This window comes from Ceratosolen solmsi, unplaced genomic scaffold (assembly GCF_000503995.2).
Source record: "Ceratosolen solmsi marchali unplaced genomic scaffold, CerSol_1.0 scaffold28, whole genome shotgun sequence".
Classification (NCBI taxonomy): Eukaryota; Metazoa; Arthropoda; class Insecta; order Hymenoptera; family Agaonidae; genus Ceratosolen; species Ceratosolen solmsi.
This window is the reverse complement of record NW_011948429.1, coordinates 5,321,470-5,334,348: the sequence shown is the minus strand read 5'-3', so window position 1 is coordinate 5,334,348 and position 12,879 is coordinate 5,321,470. Positions and strand designations below refer to the sequence as shown.

The 12,879-nt window shown below is 29.8% G+C and overlaps 1 protein-coding gene across 1 annotated transcript in view; it reads right to left on the bottom strand.

The window, feature by feature from the left end:
* LOC105363838 (uncharacterized) overlaps positions 1 to 7,715 on the bottom strand; it is a 46,467-nt gene extending 38,752 nt beyond the window's left edge. Inside the window, exon 1 of the mRNA XM_011501637.1 lies at positions 7,107 to 7,715. Coding sequence (XP_011499939.1) covers positions 7,107 to 7,155 — 49 coding nt within the window. The 5' untranslated portion in view covers positions 7,156 to 7,715. The remainder of the gene's footprint in view (positions 1 to 7,106) is intronic.
* Positions 7,716 to 12,879: the final 5,164 nt, after the last annotated feature.

Sequence of the window (12,879 nt, the reverse complement as noted above, 5' to 3'; positions counted from 1 at the left end):
GTTATAAGTCTATAAACATTGAATAATATTTATATTTTTTATTTATTTATCTTTTTCTATTCTTCTATTTATCGCACATAAATGATAAAAATAATATTGATATTTTAAGAAGAATAATGATAGTGATATCTGTTGATTGATATAAATTCTTTGTTTAGTGTTTACTTAATCATACAGATGCTATGTAAATGCGAGGGAATTGATAATTTTAGAAAATTACTTATGTTTAGAACGTAAAACCCAATGCCAATTCGTTATTTCATGAGGTAAACAGATTATTCTAAAATGTTTACGATTATCGGAAGGATGTATAAGATTCTTAATCTTATAAAGAACTTCTCGTTTCTTTTAAAATTCTTTTATTTGATTATAATGTTAGTTGTTGAATTCGTAATGCGTTTGATAAACAATGCGTTTAAATAAACAATAATTTATTTAAAGAAATTAATAAATGAAGCGTTACTTACTTTACATTAATACAACTTGCTGATTTTAAGTTGAGATAATGTAACTATTATAGAACAGTCTATTTTACTTTTGCATTCGTAGAAAATATTTGATATTCTTTAATACTCTTTTATGGATTTTACTTCATAATAATATGATATTTATGGTTTACTATATTAAAATTGTTTTGTAAAATTTTGTTCACACCAGCACGTAATGAAATCATTCTAAAAAATTTAAATTAAAAATTGTAAATAATTTTTTTTATATTGCGAGGGCAGTGGTAATTTTAATTACAAATGCTTGTACAAATATGTTTTAATTACGTATTTTATTCATTTGCTCATTTTATTCAAATGCTTTTTCATACAATTATAGAAAATTGTAGTTTACACGATTCGCTAAGAAACAAAAATTATTTATTATGCAAATTTTTTCCATATTAACAATAATAAAATGCAATTCATGTTTTTAATGAAATTTTTATTCAATGTTTTTCTATATTAAAATTGTTATAGTATGTTATACAAATTTGTAAATATTAGTTACCGTTCTTCAATTTCTATAATTCAAGAATTTACCTACAAATTTAAAAGCATATTAAATAAACTTAAATAAATAAAATTTATTATTATATTTTGTAAATATTTTAAAAGCTACTTTATTATAATTAATTCAAATCTGTAATTATATCAATGAATCTTTGATTGACGTTAGTGAATGTAATTGACGTTTAATTGAGTTTGAAATATCTTTAAAGGAAAAAAATATATAAATTATTATATAATTGATTATACGGGTGTTACTGTGTAGATTCTATACATAGATCACCTAATATTAAGTAATTTATTTAAATAAATTATATGTAAATAAAAATGTACATTAATTTATTATAGATTTCAATGTTGTTTTTATTTTTCTTTAATATAATATGGCATAAATATATAAAATATTTTTGTGTATTTTAATTTCAACTTATTTATAAGACTCGAGAACTTGCTCAAATTATATATTCTTGTTAAATTGGAACAATAAAATATCTAAAAATTATGAATAATATTAAACAGAGTTGTACTCTCATTCTAAAGTATATTGCAACGATCCAATGAGATCGAAGTATTTGAAATTCACGAGCTTATAATACTGTGTTTCAACATTTTTGTAATAATCAATTTTAATAATTAACCATGTCTTCGTATCTTTCACTACAATGTCTGTTTAATATAAATGTTTAATATAATCGTCAATGAATGTATCGACTGTATGCATGAAGTTGCCACGATTGCAAAAAAAAACAGGAAAGATTTATTGATTTTGAACTTTTAATCAATAAATAATACTAAAAAAAAAAAAAACAAATAAATATTTATGAATGAGTAAACCAATTAGTTTATTTATGTATTAATAATATCAATCACCAAAATGTATGAAGAATAACATTTAAATTCTTAACTCTCAACAATATGTTGCCCACTTCAACCCTTTTATTTCATAAACGGTGCATCTGCGTACAACAAAGACTTAAAATTCGAACGCGCTGCCCACAAATTACGCTTTTCTCTTTCATTTTATTAAACGTCTGCTAATTGCAACATGGAACGCCTGCATGGAATGCAGTTACGCCAACACGAAATGCTTTTTATCGTCTTCTTTGTGTTTATGCTATGATGTGCATTATCAACAGACCTGCTGACATATTGTTGCGACCTTTGACCTTTTCTCTCTTTTAAAATTTCTTTAATATTTGTTGAAGGTAATCGATTTATATCGTGAAAAACCGCAATAATGTAATGTACACTAATGCCATTTATATTTTTGTCCTGACAATATCGCTTTGAAAAGTATTCGTTCAAACTACGTTCTTTTCTAGTTAAAAACATAATTATTGTTAAAATATTATAAATGTCATGGAATTGTTTTTAAAAATTACTTTGTTCTTTTGCCATTTAAAATCAAGAAAAAACATTGATGCAAGATAACGATTGGTTTTTCAATAATTCCTATATGTGGAATATATGAGATTATTTATTATAAACTATTTGTAAGTTCATTGATAAAAATAATATTTTTGGAACGATAAAATATTCGAATTTAGAATTAACAAGAAATTGTTTTAAAAAAAAAAGTATAAATACTTTCATCGTAATTTGTGTATTTGTAACAAAAAATTGATAATTATACAAGAACTGAAGCATTTCATCGACAAATTTATGGTGCAGTAAATAAATAATTAAATTTATTTAACAACGTGATAAGCTAATCATCATAATCATGTAAATATTGAAAAAAATACTAACATTTTCCATGATCTCTTACATTTTACTGAATTTCATTAATAAAAATTAATATAAGATTAATACTCGATGGAAATATAATTCCATTTATTAATTGTGAATCTTTTAGGAAAGAAATAATTAAAATTTCTTTTTTGTTAGAAATTTAGGCAAAAATTATTATTGCATTGGGTGATGCGATTATGGTAATATTTCTATTCCTCGTAAAATTATTATAGTATTTTCAATGCAAAATAGTTGATTATCATTTAATTTTAATATCAAAATTTCCACCTAATTGCTCTATATAATATGTATATATGATGTCAAAAAGAAAAATGTTGTGCGCAGTAACAAGGCATAATATTATGAGAATAATAACTTTATTGTAAATATTAGAAACCGTTGATTCACATTATATATTTAGAGTCTTGAGAAGAATCTAGATAATCGAACAAAGAAAAACAAAGTGAGGCAAGAGAGAGGAAGGAAGAGGGAGAGAGAGAGAGAGAGAGAGAGAGAGAGAATAGAACTTTTTTTTTTAAACTGATCCATATCAAATTTAAGTTTTAATTAGTCCTTAAAAGTATTGATTGCATATTTTACTTCAATTATCAACATATATAATTATATATTTTTACAATTAGTACATAAAGATTATAAAAAGTAAACAATTAATTTATTTACGATGACCTTTTTCTATTTTATTTAAATATATATATATATATATATATATATATATATATATATATATGTGTGTGTGTGTGTGTGTGTGTGCGTGTGCGTGTGTGTGTATACATGCACCCATTTATTTCATATTGTTTATTTAATTTAATAGGCGATATCTGTATACAAAGTTTACATGATCCTTTACAAAACCGATATGGATTTATAAGCAGTATGCAGTTGTCAGATTAATACATAAAATTATTAATAAAGTTTTGAGAATTATATATTATACCATTTTTTAGGTCACGAATACTGTAATAAATTATATTTACAGGCTTTGAATAGTATGATCGAGTAAATTATAAATGCATGTAATTTTAATCAAAATGTAAAATGTTATGAATTCATTATTTTTTTTTCTATTAATTAAATGACAAATACAGAAGGTTTCTTCAATATATTGAAAGAAATTCTATAATTACATTTATATTAATACAATAATATTTCATATTTTCAAACGTATAGATCGTCAAACACAATATTTATTTAAAATATAATTATATTCGTAATTAAAATAGTATTTATCCTTAAATGTTAGATGACTATTGAATTGCATATGTTCATAATTTCTCTGTGTATATACAGCTGTATAATCAATTGATATTAATTCTTGATAAGAAAATAAAAAAAAAAAAATAAATAAATAATTAATCTTTGAATTAAACAAAAATAAGGAGCAAAAGTTTTTATAGATAATTAATATATTTTTTGTATTCATTATGACGTATCGGCTGTATAAATACAATATTTAGCCTCAAGTTTGTTCGCATATGTTGCAATTACAATTTCAACTACAGCTGGTATGAAACATAGATGACGTTCGTTAATTAAAAGTAAAAGAAAAAAAAAATAATTGTTTTCTCTCTATAATACACTGAATATTGCAATGCTGTTAATGTTTTGGTATCCCTTAGGGTAGAGGAAGTTATTGACTAATGAAAATGATGAAATATGTACAAATCTATCAAGAGTGGTAGAAAAGGCTTGTTGGACTCGATAACATTATTGTGTTGATGTTTCATCAACAGATATAAAATAATACAGCGTAAATAAGTTTTCTCATTATTGATAAAATGCCGAAATATTTATTATGAGAAGATTAAAGTGAAACAGAAAATAATACATACAATTGTGTTAATAAGCACAGTGGCAGGCGCAAGAGCGCGCGCGCACACATATTAAAAATACACGATGTTATAATGCTCGCGTGGTGTATTTATTATGACTGAGTAGATATAATAGACACATGTGCAAATTCCATTGTTCATCCATCATTGAAATCTTATCCATCTTCCGTAACAACATGTGAATTGCCAGATATTCTTAGCCAACTATGAATGCCGATAATTTGATATGGATGCCTGTAATTTCTGTTCATTCGAGTATCCACGGCATCTTATTTGAAAGAGAAATTATCTACGCTACCGATTTGCGTGCACGTCGTGTACTTATTATAGTAGTGGAATACGATTATGTTTTTTCTCAACATTGGTGGCACGACGGCACATTAAACGAGTAATGCATCATGACACTCGGTATTTCTAAATACTCTGGAAGTTTTCACAGCACGTGAAGTCTGTTATCTTAATGAGTAATGCATCGTTAAGGAAAGCACGTAAGTTCAGTATTTTTATGATACACGCACTCGTATTATCACACAATGTTTGAATCCTAAGTGGAAAAATACGTATATAAAACGATATTTGTTCTCTATTAGATTATTCCGAATCCAAGTTCGAGGCTACAGTTTCATCGTATTATACTCGTTATATGCAACAAGATGACTAACAATAATAGTAATTATCTATTTAATTAATGATTTGAAACAATTTTTACTCTTAAGGTTTTAAGATACATGAGAATATTATTAAAATAATAGGATATAAGGAGAAGATGATAATTTTAATTACTAAATTACGATATCTCATACAAATTTATAAACGGTCAATCAATCGTTATAATTAACGTTATTTTACTCTATTTTTATCCTAAAATATTTTTCACGCTGTATTTTAATTATTTAAAAAAAAAAAAATGAAGAAAAAAAAGAAAAAAAAATTCGCGGATAAAGCCATTGAAATTGGTTTTGCTGTGAAGAATCGTAGATTAAAAAACTATAAAAATTCAATATACATGGATATTTAATATTTAATAGTCAACGAGAGGAACGTAATCGTGCCTGGCAAAATAAAATTCTTTATCAGTTGTATATTAAATAACAAATTATAATTTAATAAATACTTTAATGAATCATCGACTTTATTTCGTATATTATTTTACAATAAAAAAATTTATCATTGTTTTGAATTTATTTTTCATAGATGATCTAATGTTATTGTTGTTTTTTTTTTTTTTTTTTGTCTTTCTTCATCCTAACATTACATCTGCGACATTAATCTAATCTTCGAATTTGTATTTGACGTGGAATTGCCATTCGTTTTCTTATATTCATCTTATTTCTCGGGGGATTAGGTTATGGACCACGGGAACAAGTCAGTTGGAATAGTTGAGAAAATGTCGACTCTTATCTCAATCGATACATCAAATCCTATTGTTCTTAAGAAAATTTTTGTACTCATTACGTATGTAATTACATACAAAGTTTACAATTCTCTCGTGTAATTTTAGTTTGACATTGAGCTGTAAACTTTGTCGTAGACAACAAAACCGTTAAATCATTCGAATTCACCGTTCTTGTCGTCGTTGTTGTCATTTTTTTTTTTTTCCCCCTTCATCGAACGATTTCCTCAAATTGTATTTCCATGCCGCTTCTCAGGCAGCACTTTATGTTTATTGTAATTTGCAAATGCATTATTTTATCTCGATAACGAAACGCAGAGTGCACCTGCAGTTCATATACTTATCAATCGATTATCAGGAAGAATAAACGCGACCGAATCTCTGAAATTCCCTTCATTCTTTATTGCGAATAAGTTTTATAAATCGCAAGCGCATCCTTAATGTAATCGCTACGTAGAGGGATCAATGCTGGCACGTGGCACATCCACGACATTTTCCATGGCATGTAATTAACAACCGAATAACGTACATTCGTTCTACAAAGTTAAGCTTTTCAAAATCCGTTCGATTTTTAAAATCGACTGCAGTTGGCGACGGTACTAGTGCCCATCCTCCAAGTATTTCAATTATTAAGTTTGGACAGTTGATTGCTCGTTGCTGCGCGATTATTTATTTACACTTTATCGATAACTGGCTAATTCGTATTTATTAAAATGCCGTGGAACTCGTTACGAGCTCGGGCATGTTGTCGTCGTAAGCGGCACAACGAACAACGAACAACGAAGGCTTGAACAATGGAGCTAAAGAGCAGGGGTGTTCCCTTTCGATTCCCTTTGGATAACCGATGTATCTAATCATCCTCGGATCCTCTTCCGCTATTGTAACGAGTCTCGTTCGCGCGTCTCCACCTCCACCTTCGCTGCTTACCCCTACCCACTCCCTCCACTCCCCACACCCCCCACCCAACATCCACCCGTCCCCTATCCCCCGTACCCCGTCACCCGTCGCCCGTCGCCCGTCCCATCGCGCAGCTATCCAAGACCGTACAACACGCCGCCATAACGACATTCCACGGCACGGTAAGGCGCACACAAAGCCCGTTGTTGCGCGCGGCTCGGTGTCTTCAGCGACATATACCTTGCATATTTTCCTTGCAGCGCGTCATCGCGCGAAAAGACCTTATCATATTTCCGAATGTGGATATGCGAGAGGGCGACTCCTCTCCTCTCGTCGCTGGACTCGACTCTGCCGCGTCGAAGCCAAGTACCAACAGCTTCGGCACCAGCAGCAGTGGTGGCGGCGATGACGGTAGCGACGTCGGCGTTCCGGCCGCATTCCGCGCCGCTTACGATATTTCATTCGGATAATCCGAGCAGCCGAGCAGCGCCGACGACTCGACGATCGCCGGAAGAAACGACGTAAAGAGAAGCTGGACGGCCAAGGCAAACTAGATCACTCACTTAACTCAGCACTGGGAGCGGTGGCGCGGGTGTGAGGAACGCGAGGAGGACCACGAGCACCACAGGCATTACGAAGAGGCGGTCGCGGAGTAACGAGGAGCAGGTGTGCGAGGTGCCGCGGACTTTGACGAGTTATTCTCGTGGGTAGAGCCGCTGGCGAACGTAACTGGCCATAGGCACCGACGCGATTAGCTGCTCCTCGTCTATTTCGGAAGCGTGCCGCCGGATTTTATTGGCGAGCATGACGCGCCGCCAGCCAGTTTCTTCCCCGGTGGAATGCGCTCTGGTACGTGTGCACGAGAGAGAGAGAGAGAGAGAGAGAGTGAGCGAGTGAGTGAGTGGGAGAGTGAATGAGAGAGATAGGGTGGGGGGAGGTGACGGGAGAGGGGGTAGCGAGTCGGTAGCGCGCGCTATGCCCCGGTAGCTAGCTGGAACATTTCTGAGCACTCTCGCGATCCTCCTTGTCGTGGAGAACAAGCAACAACGGTTGAGAGTCGAGCCGAGCGAGCGTCTCCCTCTCGGGAACTCTTTCGTTCCTTCCTGCCGCCGATGAGCCAAGCTCCGGAGAATGGCCCCTCTACCGTGCGCTCCTTCTCTCTCATTCCGCAGCCTGCGTTATTACCTCCGCTGCGAGCCGAGTGCAGTCGACGGTGCCTGTGCTGTGCCACCGGCCTCTTTGCCTCCCTTTCCTTCTCACACGCACACACGGCTGGGCGCGACTGCGAGCGAACATCGGGAGCATGTGGGCCGAAGCGACGCCTCTACGTGCGACGCGCACTTTCGCGTTTTTAGTGTAGCGTTGGCATTTCCTTAACCTCCATAGTATATATACTCCCACTCCACACATACTCCACTCCCACTCTACTCCTACCTTCGCCGACCGAATAATTGATGCATTTTATAACGAATTCTCCTTGTGCTCCCTCCAATCCCATACTTCTGGCAAGTCCTTCTTGACTTATTTCAACCGATGACCTTGTTTTCCTTAAAGCTTAACAAATTGCAATGGAGCTTACACTCGATTTATCGCTTTAACTCGAACGCATCCTTTATCCTTCACGTAAGATTTCGTTGGCGTTTAAACTCAATCGTTCCTCGTTTTTAATTCCAAAGTCCATGTTGATCGTGTTTTCTAAATTCTCCGCCCTTTTTAATCGCTCAGAACATGTTTCCATATTGGCCTATCGAACATGTCCCATTGAATATTTCAATAAGGAAAATACTAGAAATTACATTAAACCTGACTCGTGACTCGCTTCCTTCCACACAACTGTTGAGCCCCCCTCGACTTACCCACATCGCAAATATTTCATTTTAAAGTTTCCTTCCAAAGCTCCATTCGCGACATTGCTATTTTCCAAAATCATCATTATAATACATTCAATCTGGGACATATGATATAGGTATATAGACATATGATATATATATATAGTATCCAAAACCTTTGTAACAAAATATTGAAATATTTTGTAAAAATATTTCTATAAAAAAATAACCAAGTCTATAACCAAATTTCAAAATAATATTCTACATTGTAAACAAACGAATGAAAATACATTTTTGACTTTCATTGAATAAAATAATAAGAAGTTAACCACAAGTGGATTTTACACAATTTTGCATTATAACGAAACATTTTAATTTATATTACAACTCGATATGTGCCATTTGAAATAAATTTGGCAATTCACAAAAACTGAGCAAAAATTAAATGTGATAAAATGAAAAGCTTAGGAATAAATATTTATTAATTTGAATTAGTTTATAATTTCTAATTCAGTTAAAACATTACTCATTGTCCGTTTTAATACCGTTTTTTTTTTTGTTATCTAATTAAAAAAAAAACTACTTATATAGGTAAATACAATATTCTTTAATGAAATATAAAATTAAATAAGGAATTCTATATGCGGCAAGTTTAAATTTTTATCGAAATAATTGCTTTAATAGGGTCAACAGCGAGGACGATCAATATATATATATATATATATATATATATATATACATACAGCTGAAAATAAAAAAAAAACTGTTAATTGATGTAATCTTATATTTTATTTGTTATTCTCTTTTAGTATCTCCGTAGAAGTTTATCATTGTTTATCCTTTTTATAATACTTATTATAATACATGATACTTTATTTGTTTATTATTAAACAAATATAAAACATACGAGCTATACAATTATTACAAGAGGACAAAATAGAATCGTATTAGATACCATGTTTTCTGCATAATTTATACGACTGGACATTGTTACAAAAAAAAAAAAAAAAGTAGCTTCTAGTTTTAAGGTTTTGAAAAATTAGAATTTTAAAGTATAGTGGAAATAAAAAGGATTTTGGTTGCGAATTTTACGAAAGTTTAGAGGAAGTTTAGGAAAATACTATACGAAGAAAGTGTAAAAACTTGTAATGAAACTTTGAAATTTCAAACTCTTATCAAAAGCATTTTTATTTTCTATTGTCTTAAACTTTATCGAATCTGAATTAAAAATGAAAGATACGGCAGCTCTTTATATCTTTACCGTATTTCTCTACATTTCTATTGTATCACTCTACTCTATATGCTACTTTCTATATAAATACATAAATGTAAATATGCTGGCCGCTAATTCATCATCGTCGCATTTTAATATAAAATGTTGCGTTAATTTGACGGTAACGAAATGCCGAACTACGGCAAATACCGATACTAATTAAAAGCCGTGCTAATAGTGAAAAAGCAGCAGATGAGCAGATGAATTACCGAGGAAAGGCAAAGAGAAAAAAATATACAGGAAGAATAAAATTCTATTTATATGAAAAATTTTAACTGAGCTTCCAAATGAAGTTTATCTTTAAAAGTTCACACCTATTGTTCATACTGTTCATACCTGTGACATCTGCTAATTATGCTCGAGCCGTTGGAAGAAAATTAGCGCTTTCTCAATGAGCCGGAGGGTGGAAGAAATGACGAACCTCAGGGTCCTTTAAGTCAAAGGAAGTGAAGTGGAATGAGGAAGGAAACTTCTCTTTAGAGATCTACGAAGACTCAAAGTGGATCGCAAACGAATGCAAGCGTTGCTAATGGTCGCTGCACCATAATCATCCAAGTGAATCATAATATCGATTATAATTTCCGTACCTGCTTAATGAGTTCTGCAGATGTAAAGACAAATATAATCTTTTTGTAAGTGCTTTGACTTTGGTTATTGAATGGTTGGAGAGAATTTATTATTATTACCATAAATTATTATTTCTCAATCAATTGAACTTTGCTACGTGTTCGTACAATAGTGCTGATAAATTGTTAGTTTTAATTATTGAGAGCTTCATTAAATAAGTACTATTCTTAAATTATCAAAAGCTTTTATTTGTAATTACATATAATTACGTAATCAATTATTTATGTATCAATAGATCATTCAGAGCCTTGGAGATTTTTCATATTATGTTTAATCATAGATTTATTTATCGTAAACGGGAACGGACGTTGCATTATCTACAACAAATATTTTATATTGAATTCATTATATTACATAAAATATTTTTATATTTAATCAATAACTATATTATTTATTATATAATTTATTTGTGTGTGTGCGCGCGCGCGCGCGTGTGTGTATTATTTATTGCGATGAGCGTATAACTAATTTATTTTCTTAATGAAATTCGAATAATTTATTTTATATTTTTACTTGTGAATTTCCATTTATTCAAATTACTGTTATTCTCAATATTCAGTATAATATTTACAATATTAAAAGATGCTTATATATATATATATATATATATATATTTAGTTTATTTAAATTTATAATGTAATAAGTAATGATATGCTTATATTTTAGATACAATTCCTTACAATACTAACTTTTTTATGCTTTAACATAAAAGTTTTTCTAATTTTTTATTCGCAATTCAATATGTATGTTCACATATTCATAAATGAGACATATATTTATATAAAATGCAAAAACATTTTTAATAAATATTTTTATAAATTAATGATGATTTAATAATATGTTTGTTAATATTTTTAATAAATTTCTAATGCACATTTTAACTTACAATATAATAATAGTGCATATTTTTCAATTATTAAAATTAATTTCTTCAATGTTATTGCATTAATATATTATTTACCAATTCAATAATTCGATAATTAATGATGCCATTTTTAAGTGAAAAAAGCTTAAAAATATTAGTTTTTCCTCACTGTTTTCAATTTATTTTTAATTATATTTACTTACATCTTCATCACTTCCATAATTTTAGCCAAATACATACTGATATAATAAGTATAATATAGCTTATTTAATTTTTCATAAATAATATATCAATGATACATTATGTTTTTAAAATCTATTATTGTAATGGTTTTAAATATGTAAATTATTAAAATAGTAAGAAAAACGGTGTTTCGTTACATGATAAATATAAAATAATATGGAGCTATAGTCATATCACAATAGCAATGATTGAATATTTAGTTGTTCAATCGACTATTTATGCTAATCATTATGTTGAGAAGCTAAAACTGTTTTCATTGATTTATGTTTTTCTGAAAAATGATGCAATTATGGGTTCATTCAAACGATATGATACAATTTTTCATGTATCTATATATATATTTTATATATATATATATATATATATATATATATATATATATATATATATTGATATGTAATGATAATGAAAGCTTGGCTTTCGTCCTCTTAACTCACTTTTCATTTTTAACTTTCATTCGGTTCATAACTATATCTATAATTATATAAACTTTAATATAGCGGGATTTGTAATGAAATGTAATGGCATTTAAAATGGAATTTCTTTAACAGATGGATGAAAATTAAAAGATCGTGAAAGACATTTAAACGTGCACTTGTAGAAATGGAAGGTGAAGTTTTTGTTGATTAAGACACTTATGCTTAAGTAGAAAACTGAATATTTATTATACTATCATTCCTAAGTTTGCTTTGAAATTTTATATTTTTAATTATTATTAATTTTAGATACATATATGTTAATAATCCACTTGGTACTCATTATCAAGACTTTTACAATGAAATATAAAATGAAAGAAAACGTGTAAATATTAATTAATTATAATATGCTTATCCTTTGACATTATAAAGTTCGTTTTTAATTATATCTTATCTTATATTTGGCACAAGGAAAAAAATAATAATAAAAAAATTTCATATTAAAACGAGAAAATTTAACGAGTTTACTTTTCAAAACATATATTATAAGAATTTATCTGACCTAAAGATCTTATATAATTCTTATTTATATATCGAATAGCCAATTTATTTCATTTTACTAGTTTTAATACGACCCTAATAACTTTCAATGCGTCTAAATAAAGACAACGAGGTGAATTTTATTTTCGCAGCTTGAATAATGCAAAAGAATATTTAAAAAAAATATATTTTAAATCTGCTTTTAATATACCGAGTCATT